Genomic DNA, 22844 nt, shown 5'->3' with positions numbered 1-22844 from the left:
AATCCAGTACCTTTGTCGGAGAAGCTAAACATTCCCTGGCCAAGGAACCACCTCCAGTTTCCCAAAGTCCCTGCACAGGGATTTTTCTGAGTGCTACTTAGTTAAACTTGACTTTTGTTCATCAATTCAAACACAACAAGACCACTATCCAGGATTAAGACTTTTTTCTTTCAGGTTTAATTTTTTAAAAATCTAATCACTGCAGATGGTGATTGCAGCCATGAAATTAAAAGACGCTTACTCCTTGGAAGGAAAGTTATGACCAACCTAGATAGCATATTCAAAAGCAGAGACATTACTTTGCCAACAAAGGTCCGTCTAGTCAAGGCCATGGTTTTTCTAGTGGTCATGTATGGATGTGAGAGTTGGACTGTGAAGAAAGCTGAGCGCCAAAGAATTGATGCTTTTGAACTGTGGTGTTGGAGAAGACTCTTGAGAGTCCCTTGGACTGCAAGGAGAGCCAACCAGTCCATTCTAAAGGAGATCAGCCCTGGGTGTTCTTTGGAAGAAATGATGCTAAAGCTGAAACTCCAGTACTTTGGCCACCTCATGCAAAGAGTTGACTCATTGGAAAAGACTCTGATGCTGGGAGGGATTGGGGGCAGGAGGAGAAGGGGACGACAGAGGATGAGATGGCTGGATGGCATCACCGACTCAATGGACATGAGTCTGAGTGAACTCCGGGAGTTGGTGATGGACAGGGAGGCCTGGCGTGCTGCAGTTTATGGGGTCGCAAAGAGTCGGACACGACTGAGCGACTGAACTGAACTGAACTGAATCAAATATGTAGACTAAAATTCCACAATCCTCTCACATCTTCAAGGTATTTCAGTGCAAAGAGAAAAAAGAGTATTGTCTTCAGAGACAGATACACTAGATTTATAAACCCAGTTCTACCACCTTGCATTATTTCCTTCCCTTATAAAATCCCTGGCTGAATTACTGTAAGAATTAAATAAGTTAACATATGTAATACTTCTACCACCACAAATGTCAGTTCTCTTTCCTGTTGGTAAGTTTTCTTGGGTGCAACCAGTGTGAACAATGTGAATCAGTTTTAAGACTGGGATAGTCACAAATTATGGTTGAAACTAAATATGGATGAGTGAAATATAAATTGCCCACATACACTACGACTTTATAAATGGATATAAATGAAATACTGAGAAGGCAGACTCAGAAATAAAACTGTGGCTTTATTTTTAACTGTGGTTAAACTCTCATGGGTGGAATCAAGGCTCTTCAAAAGCAGTCTTGTAATGTGCCTTTTGCTTATCAGCCCAAAGCCTTTCCCCACAACTTCTCATTCCCAATGAAAATAAGAGCATGCCAAATACCAAGCTTTTATTTAAGGACTGTACAAAAGCAAACAAAAAATTCCTCTCTGAATCTCAGAGGGGATTCAAAAGGATCAGTGAAACACAGGGCCTCACTCACAGCTGCTTTTTCAAGGCCACACACAGCTGGGCTACTCTGTATGAAGCCTTGCTTCCTATCTGCCTGATGGTGATCCTTAGGTTTTTCAAAATTAAGGTTACGGCTACCACGTTTAAAGTCCCCATACCTGGCTATCACCAAGTTAGCTTTGAAAACATTCTCTGGTGGCTCAAATGGTAAAGAATCTGCCTGCAATGTGGGTGACCTAGGTTCCATCTCTGGATTGGGAAGATTTCCTGGAGGACGTCATGGCAACCCACTCCAGTATTCTTGCCTGGAGAATCCCCATGGACGGAAGAGTCTGCAGTCTATAGGGTCACAAAGAGTCGGACACAACTGAGTTACTTAACACACCCACATATTAGTTCTGCTTGTCACCAAAGTATGTTGTAGATAGCATCAAGGAAATAGAAAACAATGACTTTCTTTTTTTAAATCCCTCTGGCCCTCTGCTCTATATTCCAGAAGAAAGAAGAAACAGTATGTGATCCAAAAAAAGTTTGGTTAGAGGCCTGAACTGAGAAAAGGAGAAAAGCAATTCTTGATGTGATAAGTCAGGACTGGGCATCCTAACTTCATAACTACAAGCCTGAGTGCAGGATGAGGCAGGATGAAGGCTTTTAAGAAGCCCCTTGAGTACAGAGTCCCTATATCTCAGTGACACACATTCTACACCATCACCTAAACCTAATCTGATTGTTCATTTGGTTTTCAAGAATTCTTCCAGGGCAATAGAAACTTCAAGTTCCCAGAAATTCTAAAACTGAGCCCTGGGAGAAAGGTGGTGCAAGAGAAACCATAAAGGGGTTTGGGTTGGGTGAAAGGAGAGGAGATGGTCCAGAATCACTGGACCAGAAGACTGAAGTCCAGGGCACTGGGCTAGAGAGTCTGAGAATCAGGTGACGAGGCCCATCCCTAAAAAGAAGGAACCTTGAGCCCCTGAAGGGCTGGGCCAAGGTCAGAAGACCAGGACAGGATCATATCTCTGAGTGGGATGAGCTCTGATGCCTGAGCAGGGAGCAAGAAAGGGTCCACTTGCAGGGCCACATCTCCATTAGCCTGGCCTTTTTCTTCTGTGTTGGGGACAGTTGATTCCTCTGGTTTCTGGAGTTCAGAACAGATAATTAGAGGTGCCGTGTTTTTCCCTCCATCATGAAGGCAAGGTTCAAAGAAAGGGCGGAGGGGGCCGGAGAAACTGTGGGTGAAAGTAAAGATGTGGGACTGGTTGGTCACGTTGTAGAAGGAGATGACTCCTGCTTCATAGTCCAGGAAAATCCCCACGCACCTCATGGGCTCTTTCAGGCGGAAGGAGGTCTGCGGGGATGTGAGGGCCTCGTACTCATTCCCGTGATTCTGTCGCAGGAGCCAGTGTCCGTTGGCGGGCGAGGCGGTGACCTTCCCCTTCCTGCTCACTGACTCACTACACACCCCCAGGGCCCATTTGGTCTTGTCTGCCACAGACACCTCCCAGTAGTGACAGCCAGCTATGAAGTACTCGGAGCCCAGGACGCTGACAACGAAGTCAAATCGCTCGGGATTGTCGGGCACGGGCTGCCTTGTGTCTCCAAGCTTCACACACTTGCGGTCCTCAGACAGGATGAGTTTGGGATGCGCTGTATCTGGGTCCAGGGTCACAGTCACTGCAGAGAGTCACAGAGAGATGAGGTTTAGGAAGCTAAGTCTCCAGCGACCTCTGAGTAGCTGTGGAGGGAATAATCATCTCTAGGTCTGCAACCATGGTGCCCTCATCCCCACATGTCCTGGAACTAAAAAACAATACGTTGTCCAGTCTTCTAGATCTACTAGTGGATTAAGTAAAAGAGGGCAAAGTTTTTCATCTGTCTGTGAAGCTGTCTTAATCCTTAAGAAATATTGCCTTTGTCTTTGCTGGTCCAAAGGACTCTCACATATGAAAATAAACAAGTTTTGATGTTAGACCCAGTAGCGTGATAGCATATTGGAGCCCCAGCTATGTCTTACACTAGTTATGTGATACTGGGCTTGTTATTCATCTCTAAACCTTCATCTGTAAAGTGGGAATAATAGCAGCACCAATGTTGGAGAGTTGTTGTGCAGATTTGATGAGCTAATGCACTAGATAATGAGTGTGTGATGCTCATTTTCTTAACTAAAATCATTGCTTATAATAATCATCTTAAAATGTTAATGTAGAGAGATAACTTCCTTCAAATTATGGATTAGGAGGGTGACAATGAATCTCCTTCCTTCCCCAAGTCAAAAAACAGGCTCATTTTGGAGAGTTAAATCCACAAAATGCACACTCGGTCAAGCAGTGGGAATGAATCAGACTGGGAGAGTGAAAAGGGTTTGTGAGTTCCCAGAATGTCAATAGAGGTGACCCGGTGTTTTCTCAATGGGCCGACTCATGGATTCTATTGATCCTGCCTAAACAAAAACCTTCTGAACGGAAGGGGGATGAGCATCTTGGAAAACGCAGGAAGGGCAGAAGAGCAGTGAAAATAACAGGTCTCATTCAAACAGCAACAAAAAATGTGATCTGTGAAAAAAATTGAAGAGATGTGCAAATCTTTTCAAATAAAACTATGAAACCTTTTTGTAGTCTACATTGCTGCGGCTGCTGCCCAACTCACTCTCTTCTCTGAGAAGCACCACTCACCAAGGAAACGGATCTTCAGAGAAAGAAGGATGTGGCAGATGCGCAGAAAGAGACAGGAGCACTGACTAGCTGTCCAGTAGTGGGAAAGGAAGGAGTGCTCAACCTGAAAGCACAGGAGAGACTACAGGAAAAGACGAATAGACTTGACCACAGGAAAATAAAACACTCATGCTTCAAAAGAGGACATTAACATGCGAAAGAAAAACTCAGAAACATACTGTGTGAAAAATACGACCAAGGGTTAATACGGCAAGAAGTCCCCACAAATTGAAAAGTAGCCAGAATAGGACAGGAGCAGACAAGTCACAGAGGTAAAATACAAATAACCAATGAACTTAAGAAAAATCTCAAAAATCATAGAATACCCTTAAGAAGAGTAAACCAAATATTTATCAGTGTTTTTAAAAGAAAGGAGACTTTCTAAATCTAAATTTGATCCTTCCAAAATAAAAGATTGTCAAAATTTGAATTACAGATAAACAGATTAGATTTAAAATTTGTTAAAATTACAGTCTGCCTCCTAAAGGAACAGAGTCATGGGCTCTCAACTGTGGATCCATCTGACTGGTGTACCTTACCAAAGTGCAGCCGGGCCCTTCTCCAGCCTGAAAGACAGAAAAAAAGGCATTGTTAGAGTGACGGAGAAATAAATGGAGACTTTCTGATACAGGGCGGGGGTGGGGAATGGTGGAAGGATGAGTGGGGGCTGGATGGGGAAAGTGCATCTCACCTGAGTTTGCTGCAGCTCTTTTTAACTCTACAAAAGAAGAAACACAGAGAATGAGTTTTCATTGGAAGCAGAATCAGCAGGAAAGAAGATGTTATGGCAGTTATAAGAGCAGGGTTACTTACTCAGTTCTCTCCGGAGTTTCTCTAGAGAATAAAAACAATTTGACAAATCAGAATGAGGGCTTCTACATGCCTGTGATGCTCCAGTCCCATCCCAACCACACTCCTAGAGCAGATCCTTCCCCATGACAGTGTTTCAACCGCAATGACTCCCAGCCTGGGTCCCCAGCGATAATGCAGAGGGTCAGCAAGTTCCTATGGGAGCCAAAATGACCTGCAGACTGAACGTACAACGCATCTCACGTAAATGTATACAATGTTGTGGGAGAAAAATAAAATATAGATTCATTTAAAACTGGTATTGAATTTCCATTAGATTTGCTAATGCATATTTTCTCAGTGTGAAATCATATAGATACGTCACGTGTTTGAGGATTTGGGGTAGTTGTTGTTATAACGAGGTTCTCATACATGAAAGGGTAGAGAAGCACTGCTCCGTATATTCAGTTGAATGAGGATCCATCTACCTCGGATTCCACCTAACCGAATGTCATGCCTGAGTGATAGCAGTGTCTTCCTGATGACTTCACCTGGAGGAGGTACCTCTCTTCTTGCTAAAACATGTCCTTTTTAGAGACCAGATAACAATTGTGCAGGAAACAGGAGCAGGGAATATTTGAGAAAAAAAAAAAAAGAGGCCTTTATGAAGCCAAAAAGTTCCCAACCCATATGCTTTAAGTACCCTTGCCCCTTCTCTTCTGCCCCAGGAGGTGAATCTGGGACTCTCATCCTAAAACAAAGATGTCTGCAGAAGGTTTGGAGCACAGATGAGAAGCAGAACTTACTGAGGGCTTTATGGAGTCGTCCTAGAAAACAGAGAAAGAAGCACAAGTGAGCAGGAGGGCTCATCATGCCACCCCCGCACCGCCCCCCCCGGTGGAAAAAATGATGATGATCCCATCAGCCCCCAGTCCAGTCACATCTCCCTAAGGGCAGATGTGGAAATTCACTAGTGCCCGTTCCACTTTCCAGATGACCTGGACTACCCTGACTGTGGTTCCTCTTCCCTTCCCTTTGTCTGTCTGGTTTCGTTTCCGCTGTCTGTATGAATTTTTCCATATGTTTTTAACTAGTGTCCATAAGTGTATGCCTTGCTGCTCTTTTATAACTGTTGGGCTTCCCTGGTGGCTCAGATGGTAAAGAATCTGCCTGGAATGCAGGAGACCTGGGTTTGATCCATGGATCAGGAAGATCCCCCAGAGAAGGGAATGGCTACCCACTCCAGTATTCTTCCCTGGAGAATTCCTTGGACAGAGTCCCTGGAGTTACAGAGAGTCAGACATGACTGAACACGCCGTAATATCTATGGTGTAAAACCAGCTGAAGACCCACTGTCCACTTACTGACATGTTCTTTTATTCTCTACAGTAGCCCTCCCTGAAGAACTGTGACCCCAGGAGGTCTGGGACATGTGCATATGCTTCTGTGCTTTGGGGGAGTACCTTCAGCTTCTCTGGAAGGGTCACCCGTCCACGTTTCCACTCAGCACTGGCCCCACCACAGAGCTGAAGTTATTCATCTGAGTTTACTGTCAGCCTTGTGCTAAGGGCTGGGCATGCATTAGGTGCTGGGCATTGGGGCAGTGAAGCTGAATATGATACAGCCTCCCAACAAGACAGTATTTTATCATGCTCACTACCAACAGCCTCCATTCATTGTGTCCTGTTCTTATGACGTAGGTCTTGAATCCTCTCAACAATGTGAGGTGCATATAATGATTATTCCCATTTTACAGAGTGGTGGCCTGAGGCTCAGAGGGACATGGAAATTTGTCCAGATTATCCAGCTAGTAAGTGGCCGAGGAGGCAGGATTCACACGCAAGTCTGTCTGACTCCTAGATGGAGGCTTTCATACTACCCCACACTGTCCCTTCCCTTCTAGGACAGGATGGTCATTGCACGGTCATTGCATCCTTGAGGCTGCATCCCACACTTTAACCAGCCCGGAGGAGATGAGATGGGGGAAGGGAGGAGATGCCGAAATCATTGCATGTGGAGCCATTTCTGAGCTAGAAGACAATGATTTGTCTTCCCAGATAGACTTTCAAAGGGCAGAGTCCCACCTGCTTTTTGAATCCAGGGTTCTATCTTTTACCCTCAGTGGCCCAGAGCAATCATTTAATTAATGAAGACAAAATGGTAATAAGAGAAAGGTTTCAGGAATTGTAACAGGAGGGTGTTTTTTTTTAAGTTGTCTTTGATAATACTGAAAACAATCAGGTGAGAGGATTTATTATCACAATTTTACAGATGAGGAAATCAAACCTCAGAGTAGTAAAGTGACTTAACCCAGGCCTGTATGTGGCAGATTTGAACCAGCTGCTGCTGACTCCAGCGCCTATGATCCTCCCACTGTATCGCACCACCTCTGTCGATGCAAAATTTGTATGGATCCTTGAGATTCTCGTACACCCTGTAATACCTTGTTTAAAAAAAAAAAAATTGGGACCTGTACCACACAGCCTGCAAGGTCTTAGTTCCCCAACCAAGGATCACATCTGTGCCTCCTGCATTGGAAGTGCAGATTCTTAACCACTGGACCGCGAGGGAAGTCCCCCATATACCATTTTAATATATTTTTACATAGTATATAGATCTTCTTTTTAGGTGATTGGTGGAAAAGCCAATGAATGGACCAATGAACTCTGACCACAGGCGTCCCCTCACCCATAGCTACCAACCCTTGATACTGGAAAGCAAAGTCCAATAATACGAACAGAGGAGATATGTGTGGGGAGTGTGTGCGTGTGTATGCACATACACACATGTATATTGTATGTTTAACAAGCGACTGTCAGCATTTATGCAGAAGGAGAAAAAATATGCTATCTGTTCCCTGCCCTTTATGCTATACATATAATTACCTTTTTCTTTTGCATGGTCTGAGAGAAGATTTTCTAGAGGAAGGAAAGTAAAAGGAAATGAGATTCTATGCCATTTTCTTGAGGATCCCTGCTTCTTACTGAGTTTAGGGCTCTTGAACATATCCTCCTCTACCTCCACCTCCTCCTCCCTGATCCAGGCCCTCAACACCTCCCATCAGGATGCCAGAAAGAGTGGCCCAAATTGCCCTCACGTTCTGTCTCCTCCCTCTGGTCTCCTTTCAACACAGCAGCCAGAGAGAGCTTTCTGGAAGCATAGTTCTGGTCGGGATATCCCACTCACAGCTTCACCACTGCTCCAAGGAGAAAGATGAAGACCTTCATGGGATCCCCAGGGCCTCACACGCTGGTCCCTGGCTCACTCTGCAGCAGCATCTGCTGCCACCTTCCCCTCACTCAGGCACCATGTCTCTTTCTCAAGCTCTTCTGCTGTGGGTGGCTTTCTGTGCTCCCTTCCCCCATGGCAGTCCATCCTCCAGGCCAAACATCACTTCCTTTGGAAAGTCCTATTCTATCCCTGAAGTCTGGTTAGTTTCACCCAGTCACCGTCTCTCCAGCCTTCAGAACTTCCATCTGTGGCATCTGTCTCACTATTAAAGCCAGGTGTACCTCCCCGACGGGATCAAAGCTTTCAAGAAGGCAAAGACTGTGCCCACTTTCACTCACCATCGTGTCACAAGCATCTGGTATAGTCTGAACCACTTAGTAGAGAATTATCAATTATTTGTTGAATGAATAAACATGTCCCCTGTCTTAGACCTACATGACTCTTCCAGAATCAGATCAAGCCATGGGTTCACAGACAAAATTACCAAACACATTGGAAGGCAAGAGATTACAAAAAAGAGTCATCAGAAAGTGGAAATGACAGGTGCTGATCCCCCACCCCACTACTGTCACCAGCAAGGACAGCAGATGCCGGGATCTGCAGGTCCAGAATTTAGATTAGTGGGTCCCAGGGACACAAAATGAACAAACGGAGAAACATCTCCACCCAGCCCAGGACACTTACCTACCTCCATCGCATGTTCATAGAGAAGCCTCTCTGGAAGGGAAAGAGAGAGATGTGAGCTTAAGGAAGGGTCTTTTCCTTTTTTTTAAGGAAGGCCCTTTTCTAACACTCACTCCAGTGTTCTTGCCTGGAGAATCCCAGGGACGGAGGAGCCTGGTGGGCTGCCATCTATGGGGTCGCACAGAGTCGGACACGACTGATGTGACTTAGCAGCAGCAGCAGCAGCTTTTCTAACAAGCAGAGCTGTCCACAGGCGGCCTGAGCAGGATTTTGCTCCCTGTCACTATGAGTGTCTGACCATTAGAAAGGATTAGAGGGTCTTCAAACCATCAGATGCAGAAAGGAGTGTTGGATTATGTGATTTTTCAAAGTCCTTTGCAACCCTGAGAGCCATGAAATGCAACCCTATTAAGGGTTTCATCCAATGGATACAACTGGAGTTCTTAATTAATTAGAAGATTGGCATGATGTGTTATGTGCTAATTTCTCTAAAGATGAGAATTCACAGCCCTGCCCAGGAGCTTCCTATTGATCCGCTCTGCAATGTGGACTCCGAGAGCATGGCTTTACCAGTTTTCTCCCAGACAACCTACCGATAACTGTTGAATCTGTGTCGGCATCCTCCCAGCCTTTCCCTAGAGAGTCTGCAGTACTATTTCCTGCCAGTCTGGGCTCCCTTACCACTCATTTACCTTTTGACCTTCTTTGCTTCCAGATGATGTAAATGCCCACCATGATGAAAATCCCCAGAACAGGTAGGATCACAGTAAGAGCCACGGCTGATGGCGAGAAGCTCCCTGGAGATTCGGCTGAAACAGAAACCACCTGTGACCACCCACTCAGAGCTTCTCCCATGCCAAGGGCCCCACTTTGAATGGCAGGTGTCTCAGGCACATCCCACAGCCTTTGTCACCTCAAGAGACACCTTAAGCCAAGATGGTGAGGGGTTCTGCTTCTCTCAGCAACTCAAAGCCCAGATGATCAAGGGATGACTTTAAAGTGAGATGTTTATCTCTCAGGATTGGTTTCAATGACCCTGCCTGAAGACAATGAGTCAAACTCAGCAATTTGGACTTCCCTGGTGGTCCAGTGGTTAAGAATCCTCCTGCCAATGCAGAGGACACAGGTTCGATCCCTGTTCCAGGAAGATTCCACAGGCCATAGGACAACTAAGCCCGTGCATCACAACTACTGAGCCAATACTCAGGAACTACTGAAGCCTGGGCACTCTACAGCCTGTGCTTTGCAACAACAGAAGCTGCCACAATGAAAAGCCCGAGCACCAAAACTAGAGAGCAGCCTCTGCTCACCACAGCTACAGAAAGCTGATGGGCAGCAAGGAAGACACAGCACAGCCAATAATAAAGTAAATTTTAAAAAAAACTCAGCATCTAGGGACTTCCCTCGTGGTCCAGTGGATAAGACTCTTTGTTTCCAATGCAGGGGGCATGGGTTCAATTCCTTATTTGGGAGCTAAGATCCCACATGTTGTGCAGCATGGTCAAATAAATTTAATTTAAAAAGAATAAAAGGTGTTAGACAAGACAAAAAAAAAAAAAAAAAACTCAGCACCTAAACCACAATCTCACCCTACCCTATATGGAAAAACTACCCAGAGACTTTGCAGAACTGGAGGTGTGCCCTCAGGAATCCCCTATCATCTTGTGAGCACCCACCTGCTTCCCCTTCAAATCCTCACTCCAGGATAGAACAGCCGTCAGTAAACCCTTTTCCCTGAGCCCTATTGGCCAGGGCAAACCAATTTCAATAGAGCTACGGCAGCAAGCCAAATGTCTAAGCAGGAGAGAAAGGAGAAAGGAGAGACAAAGTGGAGAAGGAAATAACAGCAGAAGAGGCTCTTTGACAAGCGGCGAAGAGCATAAGCTGGATGCGAGTCTTTCGCTCAGCACTGCGTGACCCCAGGCCAGAGACTGAGGCTCACCAAGCCTGGCCTGCCAACTCTATTGCATTGGGTTCTTGGGAGATTTAATGAGATCAGGTACTTAGCTCTTAGTGAGAGACAGTGACAGTAGTAAGAGAAGCGGGGGAGAGAGAGAAAAGACAAAAGAGATTGGCAGAGGTCCATGACTCCTCCCCATCTGGGACCCAAGACCACAGTCTTTCTTGGCTCTAAAACCCCTCTGCTCTGCCACAGGGCTCCATGTTTCAAGAGTCTTTAAAAGAGTCATACCCTTTTGACCCATTAATTCTACTTCCAGAAACACATTCTAAGAAAACAATCAGGATCACTTCCCAAAATACATGCTAAGATGTGCATTGCACCATTTATTATAATATAAGGAAAAAATGGAAACCTTCAGATGTCTAGAAATGGAGATCTGAATAATTGTATTATGCTATAACCACACAATGAAATACTATGCAGCCCTTAAAAACCATGCTGCAGAGAATGACTTAAGGACATGGGTGAACAATGTTCATGGCATTGTAAATGGAGGGAAAAATAAACCTGAGCAGAAGAATACATACACGTAAACACATAAACACACAGAGATACAGACATACAAGAAAGTCTTCAAAGAAATCCCTCCACTATATACGTATGTATAGACATATATAGTGTGTAGACATATGTATGTCTATATATATAGATCTATATAAAACTGAATCACTTTGCTATACATCTGAAACTAACACAACATTGTAAATTAACTATGTTTCAGGTTTTTTAATGGTTAAAAAAAAAGAAATGCCCCCAAATGTTAGCAGTTGTTCTTTCCAATTTATGAGGTTCTAGGTCATTTAGCAGAGAAGGCAATGGCAACCCACTCCAGTACTCTTGCCTGGAAAATCCCATGGGCGGAGGAGCCTGGTAGGCTGCAGTCTATGGGGTCACTAAGAGTCGGACACGACTGAGCAACTTCACTTTCACTTTTCACTTTCATGCATTGGAGAAGGAAGTGGCAACCCACTCCAGTGTTCTTGCCTGGAGAATCCCACAGACAGAGGAGCCTCGTGGGCTGCCTGCCGTCTATGGGGTCGCACAGAGTCGGACATGACTGAAGCGACTTAGCAACAGCAGCAGCAGGTCATTTAGGGTTTTCTTTAAAATGTTCTGTATTTTTTCAAATTGTCCACAATAAACATTTGTTATTGACAGTATTTTAAAAACCCCAAAATTGCTTTCTTAAGTTTCAACTAGCATAGGAGTTTTCTCTGGAACCACCAGGGACTTCAAGCTTTTTTCCTACCCTGCATTTATCTCCTATGACCATGGCTACGGTCTTCTCTTGGCCGAGGGCCATGCTGCAGATGGTGCAGTACACATTCCCCAGAGTGCTGTCCCTGACTCTGTTGGACACCTTTGCCCAATGTCCCAGGCAGGGAAAGAGGTTCAGAAACTCTTACCTGACATGTGCAAAGGCAGCTGGAGGAAGACCAGTGTGATGAAGCATCTGGAGAGCCAGGAGCCTGAGTAACTTGGCATCTTCATCCAAACTAGGAGGACAAACACAGGGAGACATCAAAAGGAGTCAGTGAGCTTGATGTGAGAAAAGGTACCACCCAGCAGATGAGGCGGAGATGGAGGTTGCATAGAGTATGCTCTGGTGTCACAGAAACAAGGTGTCTAATCCCAGCTCTGCTGCTTAGCTCCATGTAAGCTGAGTCTCTGGGACTCAGTTTCTCCATCTTTGAAATGGGTATACTTACTGTGCCTCCTGGCAAGATTATTATGAAGACTGAAGGAGGATGGCAACACAGAGGCTGGCACCATGGTTTAGTCTATAAATGCCTTTAGTGGGGACAGGAGGGTGAGACACCAACTATGAGTTAGAGAGCACAGGGAGGAGTCTGGAAGAATGAGAACTTATATCCAGAACTAGCCAGATAAACGTGGTAAGGACTGAGTGTTTTTGCGTTTAGTGTCCCAGGTCAGGCTTGGAAAGTGCCTGTTGCAAGCCGATCATGGGCCCATGATGTAGCCTGAAGCACTTCCCTGACAGCTTTTCAAGTCTGACTGTTGGAAAACAAGAAACCAAGGCAGTGAGGTCCCTTCATTTCATCATGAAGGCACTAATTCTACAATTTCGGCATCTGGAGTTAGAAAGACCTGGGCTCAAGGCATAGCTCCACCTATGCACTAGTTCTGTGTCCCTGGGAAAGTTGTCTTTTTTTTTTTTTGATAGTGCTGTGCTGCCATGGGGAATTTCTTTGTTCCCTAACCAGGAATCAAACCCATGCCCCCTGCAATGTAAGCCCTGAGTCTTAACCTCTGGACTGCCAGGGAAGTTCTTAATGTACAAAGGGGGGACCTTCTTCACTTGCCAATGTGAGGGTTCAAGGAAATGATGCATGTAGAGCACCTGTCACCAATACCCGTTGTTATTATTACTAAACTGAAGGAGACCAATCGTGGGTCACCATCTGCACTTGCTATTGTCTGAAATTCCTTGTTGTTGTTTTTCAGTCGCTAAGTCATGTCCAACTCTTTGCGACCCCATGGACTACAGCACTCCAGGTTCCCCTGTCCTTCACTATCTCCCAGAGTTTGCTCAAACTCATGTCCATTGAGTTGGTGATACCATTCAACCATCTCATCCTCTGTCTCCCCCTTCTCCTCCTGCCCCCAGTCTTTCTCAGCATCAGGGTCTTTTCCAATGAGTTAGCTCTTTGCATCACGTGGCCAAAATATTGGAGCTTTAGCTTCAGCATCAGCCCTTCCAGTGAATATTCAGGGTTGATTTCCTTTAGGATGGATGGTTTGATCTCTTTGCTGTCCAAGGGAGTCTCAAGAGTCTTCTCCAGCACCTCAGTTTGAAAGCATCAGCTCTTCAGTGCTCAGCCTTCTTTATGGTCCAACTCTCACATCTGTACATAACTACTGAAAAAACCATAGCTTTGACTACATGGACCTTTGTCGGCAAAGTGATGTCTCTGCTTTTTAATACACTGTCTAGGTTTGTCATAGCTTTCCTTCCAAGGAGCAAGTGTCTCTCAGTTTCATGTCTGCCATCAAGAAATTCCTTGGTCAGGAAACAAATCTTTCATGCCACCCCTGGGGTTGAAGTGCAAATGCAAACCCTCAAAGAAGAGAGAATCTATCTCTTACATTCTCTTCAAGATTTCAAATCTTTTCCAAAAAGTCACAAGGCTGGGTCCCTGCAGGTCTTGGGAAATGGCAAAATGGAGCTTGGAGTGGGTAGGACGGTCAAAGCAAGGTTGTGAAACTGAAGATGGACTCAAGATTTGAACACATTTCCAGTTCTGTTTATCTCATGGCAAACAGCATACTGGTTTAGGGTTCTATTGTTAGTTTTTGCTTTAAAATTGTGATGCATGCGTATAACAACTATGCATAGGGACTTCCCTGGTAGTCCAGTGGTTAAGAGTCCACCTTGCAATGCCGGGGACACAGGTTCTATTCCTGGTCAGGGAATTAAGAACCCAACCGCAGCTGAGCAACTGAGCCTACGCGCCACAGCTAGAGAGTCCGTGCACCACAGCTAAAACCCGATGCAGCCAAATAAATAAATATTTTTACAAAAATTATGCATCGTCTGATACAATTTAGGGAGAAGATGCTTAGAGAAAAGTCAAGAATGCAGACATTAAGCAGTGGTTATTTCTAAGAGTGGGAGAGGAGAACAAAGATGATCTTTACGGTTTTCTCTGTGTATTTTCTAAATTATCTACCTTGAATGTGTATAACTGTGATTATCAGGAAATAAATCTATTAAAAGAAGCAGTAGGAGGATGACCAGGAAGAAAAGGAGAAAAAGGAGGAGAAATAGAGTTCACTTTGGGCAAAGGAACACACAGTCCAGGAGGCACCTCTCTCATTCTTGCTATTGGTGATTTGTGTCTCTTTTTTCTTGATCAGTCTGACTAGAGGTTCATCAATTTTATTGATCTCAACGAATCATCTTTTGGTTTCATCTATTTTCTCTAATGTTTTTCTGTTTCTTATTGTATTCATTTTTGCTCAGATCTTTATTAATTCCTTTCTTCTGCTTACTCCGGATTTAATTTGTTCTTCTTTCCTTGTTGCTTAGGTCCATGATCTGTGATCTTCTTTCCTAATGTTGTCACTTAGTACAATACAGATGACTATATTACTCATCTTTCCTAATATAGTCATTAGTCATTTAGTCACAAATTTCTCCTTAGGAATTGCTTTAGTGACATCCACCAAATCTTGATATGCAGTGGTTTTCATTTTTGTTACAGTCAGAATACATTCCATACTTCTGATTAAATTCAGGCATCCATGGACCCAGGATACACGGAAGAACCAGGTGGAGAGAGGCATTTTAGGGTGACAGTGAGACAGTAGGGCTCTGAGCCTGAGTCACCACTTACCAACCCATTGTTTAAGCAGAACTTCTAAGCCTCAGTCTCTGTCTTTGTGAAATTGTGAATAAAGACAGTGCTCATTTCAAGAAGTAAAAAAGGAAAAATGTTCTAATTTCCTTTTAATTTCTTCTTTGAATTAAATGTGTTATCTAGTTTCCAAATATTTGAAATTTTTTGAGATGACTTTCTGTGAGTTTCTTTTTTCCCTTTAGCTCACGTTTCATAGAAACTACAAAAGATTAGAAGTGATACCCTACTACTATGCACCCTACTACTGAACACATCAGTTGGCCTGCCCCATAACACAGCTCAGGTCATTCCGTCCAGAGGAAGAGAGGCTTGCCTCCCCAGCTCCTGCAGGAAAGGCCTGTCCTGTCCCATACCACATCTAGAATGAGTGTAAGGTCTTGGTTTGAAGCATGGCAGTAGGACAAAGGAGGTTTTGTTCTCAAGGCCCTCTACTGCAGCTTGGCCCTAAAATGGCCCAGGGCTCAGTTCTACCTGGAGAAATATTCTTTGCTCTTCTGGACATCAGACTTGACGGTATTACTGCCAGGCTTCCAGCCAGCTGGGCACACTTTTCCACATGTGTCAATAAACTGAAAGTCCTGACCTAGTCTCAATGTCTCATCCACAGAGTGGCCAACAGGAAGGTCGTTGGTGGTGATCTTTCAAAGGATACCTTTATCGTCAGTAGTAAAGAGTCTGAATGAGATGCCTTCATCAGCCCTTAAGACCCCATAGTCCTGAGCAATGGTGCCCTTAGGGTCTGATATCAAGGGAATGTTCACGGGCCCCAGTCCTCCTTGTTTCCTGGGTGCATTAATCCACGCCAGATGACAAGAAGTGAAAATCCACAGAGACATCCATCACTTGGCAGTTGAGTCTCTCTTTTTTTAAAATTTATTTATTTTAGGCTGCACTGGGTCTTCATTGCTTCCCGAGGGCTTTTGCTAGTTGCAGCGAGAAGGGGCTGTTTTCTGTTGTGGTCCCGAGGCTTCTCGTTACAGACGCTTCTCTTGCTGAGGAGCGCAGGCTCTGGGGTGCACAGGCTTCGGTAGCTGTGGCATGAGAGCCCAGTAGTTGTAGCATATGGACTTTGTTTCCCTGCAGCACATGGAATCTTCCCAGACCAGGGATCGAACCCGTGTCCCCTTCTTTGGCAGGCAGATTCTTAACCACTGCACCACCAAGAAAGACGGGCAATTGAGTTTCTTCAATTCTTCTGCCGTATCACTGAAAGCAATGATCTCCATGGGGTACACAAAGGTGAAGTCAAGAGGGTAAAAGGAGGACACAGCACATTTTCTCTATAGTCAGACAGGCTGATATCTTTGAATTGACCATCTGGCACAACAACTATTGCTTTGAACTGAGGGGCACGGTGCCCAGTTTTGGCATTTCCTGAAGACATATTGCTATCAGCAGTTCTCAGGCGGGAACCACGGAGACCAGTCAGGAAGAAGACACACCTCTCTTATTGATTTCTAGTTTAATCCTGTTGGGGCCAGAAAACATACTTCATGTGGCTTCAACCCTTTGAAATGTATTTACTTATTTTATGGGTAGTATATGGTCTATTTTGGTAAATGTCTCATGTGTATTTTGCTGTCATTGGGTAGAATGTGACTCACGTGACATGAGACTTGAGCATTTTTATTGAAGGTGTGAATGTTATTCCTCATAATCTCATATGAGAAGAGCAGAGAGTAAGCTACTTGACAACATTCCCAAACATCTAAGGTTAAATAAAACCAAGAGATAAAAGAAAGGCTTATGTCCCTAGTGAATTGAGGACTAGAGCCAGATGCTTGCTTTCAGTCTTGGTTTGGGCTCTCTATCTGTGTGAATTTGGAGCAAGTCACTTAAACTCTTAGGCCCTGATTTTTCATCTTAAATTGGGAGATTCACTTACATTTGCTGAGTACACTGTCAATTGGGAAGTAACAAGAGATAAGGAAATGTATTTGGCTTTTGATCCAGTAAGAAATGTTCTGGAAATCTACCCTAAGGAAAGAATCTGAAATACAGAAGTTTACATGATGCCAGTAGTATTTGTATAATAGTGAAAAACGGGACCATCTATAAGTACATCAATAAGGAAATGACTAAGTTAATTACAGTTCATCAAGCCCATGCTTCAAATGTAAGATAATGATGTGTCAAAAGCAAAAAAAGAAAGGCCTATAAAATATGAGTAGTTATTAATCATTAAGGTGTTGGAAATATGGGCAATTTTTTCTCATCTCTATTTCCCAACTTATTAATAAAGTATGATATATTGATGAACAAATGTGTAACATGAAACTAAATTTAGCATAAAGGAAATGTATTTAATTAAAGAATTTTGACTAGATGAAGCTTTAAATCCCTTTCCCCAGCTCCATTATGCTATAATCTTGCTTCCTAAAAGGAAAAACAACATATCAAGGATGTCTAACTTTCAGTTCTCCATTCAGTTCAGTTCAGTTCAGTTGCTCAGTCATGTCCGACTCCCTGCGACCCCAGTTCTCCATTAGAAATATCCTAATTTGGAAAGTTGATACTTCAGATAACAAAATTACTGAGTTAAAAGGGGCATTATTCAAATTCTCTTTTTGAGAGAGCCTTCAGTGGGCAGAGCAATGGTAAAGGAAAACCATGTTATTCAATGGAAGTTTCCAAGCCAGATGGGAACTGGAAACTAGAAGATGGTAGAGGGGAGACAAGGCAGAAGAAAAAGACTGAAAATATAAAAGGGTAAACAGATGGTGAGGAAGAGTTTGCCATCATCAGCTGTCTAGATGTTACCTTTGCTGTAAGTCACCTATAGGACACCAGTCAAAAATTGCTATATGTAAAAGAGTATTTTTCCATTGCTATTCATGTGATTTTAATTTTTTCTTGTATCCATCCTACTCTAAGGAACTTAAAGTCCTCTCTTCTTACTATCTCCCCTAGTCTTTAAAAACATTTTTATTAGAGTATAGCTGATCTATGATGTTGTGTTATTTTCAGGTATACAGCAAAGTGAATCAGGTACACATATACATATGTCCACTCTTTTTAAGATTCTTTTCCCCATAGGCCATTATAGAATATCGAGTAGAGTTCCCCATGTTATACTATAGGTCCTTATTAGTTGTCTATTTTATATACTGTAGTGTGTATATGGGCTTCCTGATGGCTCAGACGGTCAAGAACCTACCTGCAATGCAGGAGACCCAGGTTTGATCCCTGGGTTGGGAAGATCTCCTGGAGGAGGAAATGGTAACCTACGCCAGTGTCCTTGCCTAGAGAATCCCATGGACAGAGGAGCCTGGCGGGCTATAGTCCATGAGGTCACAAAGAGTCGGCCATGACTGAAGTGAATGAGCACACACGCACAGTGTGTATAATCAATTCCAATCTACCTCTCCCCCATCCTTACTCTCTGGTAACTGCAAGTTTGTTTTCTACATCTGTGACTCTATTTCTATTTTGTAAATAAATTTATTTGTACCCGCCCCCATTTTTTAAAGATTCTACATGTAAGCAATATCATATGATATTTGTCTTTCTCTGTCTGACTTACTTCACTCAGCATGACAATCTCCAGTTCCATCCATGCTGCTGCAAATGGCATTATTTCATTCTTTTTAATGACGAGTAATAGTCCAGTGTGTATATGTACATCTGTATCCATTTCTTTGTTGATGGATATTTAAGTTGCTTCCATATCCTGGCTACTGTAAATACTACTGCAGTGAACACGGGGGTGTATGTATCTTTTTAAATTATGGTTTCCTTCATGTATATGCCCAGGATTGGGATTGCTGGGTCATATGGTAGTTCTATTTTTAGTTTTTTAAGGAACCTCCTTACTGTTCTCCAGGTGGCTTTATCAATTTACCCACCAGCAGTGTAAGAGGGTTCCTTTCCCTCCACATCTTTTCCAGCATGTATTGTTTGTAGAAAAAATTTTGGACAATGGCCATTCTGACCAGTGTGAGGTGAAGCCTCACTATAGTTTTGATTTGCATTTCTCTCACAATTACTGATGTTAAACATCTTTTCATCTGCTTTTTGACCATCTATAGTTCCCTTGCCTTTGGCCTCAAATTCATTCAGGCTCTGGGAACCCTTCACACTGCCTTCTGGAAATGGGTGGTCCCTGCCCTGACAGGCACCCATGGTCAGCCAGCTCCAGCTCACCTCTAGCATAGCCCCATGATATTTCAGCTGTTTTACATTTTTTATCAAATAAAATTTATTACTTTCTCTATCCTAGTTATTTTAGAAAATCTGAAAATTACAAAGGAAAAAAGTGACCAAAACGTGTGAAATGATCTGTAATTCCTTTACCTAAAGATAATATAGTTCTTTAAATATTTTTTCTGTGTAAGTGTATAACTTTTAAAGTAGGACTATATCCTCTGGAGGAGGGAATGGCAACCCATTCCAGTATTGTTGCCTGGAGAATTCCATGGACAGAGGAGCCTGGTGGGCTACAGTCCATGGGATTGTAAAGAGTCAGACACGACTGAGCGACTAAGCACAGCATATACTGTATATGCTGTTTTCATACCCAGCATTTTTACCAAGAACTACATTATGTAGTTTTTCCCTGCCATCAAATATTCTTTTAATAATTTCAGTATTCCATCATGTATATGCAAGAATTTAAAAAACAGTATAATAATTTAAAAATAACTTTTAAAATAATATAGAATATTCAGGTTTTCCCCAGTGCATTTCTATTATAAGCTTTGCTACAACTGGCTGTGGATTAAAGGTCGGGTTATAAGACTTAGTCCTAGTCTTAGTTTGGCCTCTAACTATGTGACTTTGTAACTTTAAGGAAATCACAAACTCTTAGGCCTTGAGTTTCCCATCTTTAAAATGATGAGACTTTTAATTTGCACTGCCAAATTGCCCTCCAGAGAGGTCATAGCAATTTACCAAAGTGTATGAAATTGTTTTTCCACAATCTTGCCATCACTGGGTTTTAGTTTTTTTATTCTTTGTCATTTTAATGAGTAAGAAAATGGTATCTTATTAAAAATAATGATGTGTCATTTTAACTTGCACTTCTTTGATTATTCCTTTGTCATTTGAACTTTGTCAGTTACCTGTCTTTATACTTTGTCCATTTTTATATTCGGACATTTGTCTCTTAAATGGTTTCTTTAAACAATATAATTCTTCATAGAATAACAATTTTTTTTCTATTACACATGTTGGAAATATTTTTCCCCACAAGAATTCATTCACCCTTAAGTTTGAAACAGTTTAATTTCAAAAACTTCTAAATCAGAAAAAAATATGCAACCAAAGCTCCCCTGATAAGTCCAAGCAGCTTTAGAAGACCCTGCATATATACAGATGTTCAGTCTGAAAGCACACAGCCAGAACCTGGCTTAGAGTAAGGGCTAAGTGTTAGCTGTCATATTTGACAACGATGACAGTAATAACTAAAGGAGAGTCTTTTGACAAAACCCATTGGGTCCCCTGGTCACTTGCCCCCTTTTTTGTTCCTCATTTCATCCTCTAAAATGTTCTTGCGAATATGGAGAAAGGAGATAGTTTCTCCAATGAACCTGAGGATCCCAAGAAAGTCACAGAACTGAAAAGAATGCAGAGAGGGGAGAGGGAGGAGGACTCACCACCTTTGGCACTGGGGGCCCTTTGTCCCTCACTGGCAGCACTGGAGTCTCTAAGCTGGGAACATCCTCTGCCCGTTCAGGGAGACCAGGCATCAGGCAGGAGCAGCAGGAAGGACTCCGGAGGTGGGCCTGGCAAGTTTTTCTTTTATTCTAAGGCCTGAAGCTCTCAGCCAGAGCTCCCTCTGCCACACAGTCTCTCTTCCAGCTGTTCCTAAGCACCAACAAGCCACGCCCTGCCTGTCTGCCCCTGATAAAGGAACAGAGCAAAGAGAAGGTTCCTAAAAGCAAGGAAGCCTCCCCAGCACCGCCAGGTAAGGAACAGAACCTCTGCCCCTCAGCTCCTTCTCCCATTCAAGCTAATGGCATGCTGATTGCTTTGACACGTTTTGCTCCTATCACACCCATGCTGAAAAGCTTGCTCCTCTTTACTTTCCAAATCAGAGTCAAATTGAAGACTGGTTTCAGACACCCACCAATTAGCCACCTTCTTTAACTCGCTACTTTTATCTCCAACTGCACTCTGACATGTGCTTTCTGACAAACCTGCTGACTGTCCCTCAATATGTGATAAGCCCTTTCCTGCCCATCTTGCTCCCAGAATATCCATAATTTTATGTTCATAATATACATAATGGTGTTCTTACCCACGCATTATATACCGTTACGTATTTTTGAACTTTACAAAGATGGAGCACATTGCACATGAGTTCCTGTGATTTCCTTTTTTTCACTCCACATTAGTTTCTGAGTCTAGCAGCACCTATGATTGCTCACACCATGTCCCCTCAGCCCACTCAGTTTCAGGGTAGCTGAGTGAGACTTGCAGGCAAGCTGCCAGCATTCCACCTCACAGCCCATAGCAGTTCTTTTCCTACCGAACTGGGAGTCTTTACAAAGTTGAGAAGGCTGTTCAGCCTGTGCGTAGCTTAAGAGTTCAGGAAAGTTAATGCCCCAGGGGGTCAAAGGGGCTTGGACTGTCAGGGATGGAAGTCAGTGGAAAATGGTCCAGCCCCACATCTCCAGAGGAACAATTCTAAGCTGTATTCTACACGATTCCTCAGGGAGTTCCCAGCAGGAATAAGGACAATCCCCACCATCATCAGTAACTCAGTAATGCACATTTTATTGGTTTGTCTTCCTTTTCTTCTCACTCACCATTTCTGATTCCTGGGATCATCACCTAAATACACTCTTGCACTGAAGAATTTATCTTGCACTCTGATTTTGTGGAGTACAAATTAAGAGAGTGAAATCTATCCCTACTGATTGATAGAGCTTTAATATATTCATCCAACACTGTGGTGTGTGTGTGGGGGGGTGTGTGTGTGTGGTCAGTCGTGTCTGATTCTTTGCAATCCCATGGACTGTAACCTGCCAGGCTCTTCTGTTCGTGGAATTTTCCAGGCAAGAATACTGGACTAGGTTGCCGTTTCTTTCTCCAGGGGATCTTCCCAACCCAGGGATTGACCCCAAGTCTCTTGTGTCTCCTGGATGGCAGGAGGATTCCTTAGCCACTGAGTCACCTGGGAAGCCCCGCTGTGTGGTAGGTCATTGTATTTAATATGAGTATACCAACAGTCTGCCCATTTCCTCATCGATAACAGTGAGGCTTATTTCTGGGCTTTTGCTTTTACAAACAGTGCTGCTATGAACATTCTTGACCTATGTTACCCAGTTTATATTTGCAACAATTTCTCTGGGACAGCAGTTCTCAATGTGGATCCATGAATTCTGAGAGTCCCTGAGATCCTTTCAAGGGACCCCTGTGTGATCATGTTCACTGAGCCATCATTTGTCTTTTTCAAGGTGTTGACGTTTTCCCTGAACCTGCAAAATCAATGATGGGTAAAACTGACGGCATCTTAGTACAATTGAGGAAGTGGCACCAAACTGCAGTAGAAGTTGCTGATTTTATTGAAGTGCAACCACTGAGCACGTATCTTTTAAATATTCAGTGTGTCAAAATGGAAGTAGACGTAAGCAGTTCTGCTGCGTATCAAGATACAATGACTTTCTCCAGGAAAAGCACAGCAATGATGACTTGTGAGCTGAACTAGCTCTTTACTCATGAACTTCATTCCTACCAA

General features: G+C 43.4%; 1 protein-coding gene and 1 pseudogene across 2 annotated transcripts in view; both read right to left on the bottom strand.

The window, feature by feature from the left end:
* Positions 1-1200: 1200 nt before the first annotated feature.
* The window catches only part of ERMAP (erythroblast membrane associated protein (Scianna blood group)), a 34631-nt gene continuing 12987 nt past the window's right edge, over positions 1201-22844 (bottom strand). Inside the window, exons 1-10 of one of the 2 annotated variants that reach the window (XM_070368281.1) lie at positions 20758-20894; positions 12188-12277; positions 9511-9627; positions 8819-8851; positions 7789-7821; positions 5710-5730; positions 4928-4948; positions 4806-4832; positions 4654-4680; positions 1201-3077 (exon numbers count right to left, since the gene is read on the bottom strand). In XM_070368281.1, the coding sequence (XP_070224382.1) occupies positions 2353-3077; positions 4654-4680; positions 4806-4832; positions 4928-4948; positions 5710-5730; positions 7789-7821; positions 8819-8851; positions 9511-9627; positions 12188-12272 (1089 nt within the window). In that variant the 5' untranslated portion in view covers positions 12273-12277; positions 20758-20894 and the 3' untranslated portion in view covers positions 1201-2352. Of the gene's footprint in view, positions 3078-4653; positions 4681-4805; positions 4833-4927; positions 4949-5709; positions 5731-7788; positions 7822-8818; positions 8852-9510; positions 9628-12187; positions 12278-20757; positions 20895-22844 lie in introns of those variants that run through there. The other variant, XM_070368280.1, reaches the window with a different exon arrangement.
* Positions 15631-16547, bottom strand: LOC102279753 (peroxiredoxin-1-like; annotated as a pseudogene).

This window comes from Bos mutus, chromosome 3 (assembly GCF_027580195.1).
Source record: "Bos mutus isolate GX-2022 chromosome 3, NWIPB_WYAK_1.1, whole genome shotgun sequence".
In the NCBI taxonomy this organism is placed as follows: domain Eukaryota; kingdom Metazoa; phylum Chordata; class Mammalia; order Artiodactyla; family Bovidae; genus Bos; species Bos mutus.
This window is presented reverse-complemented; position numbering and strand designations above follow the sequence as displayed.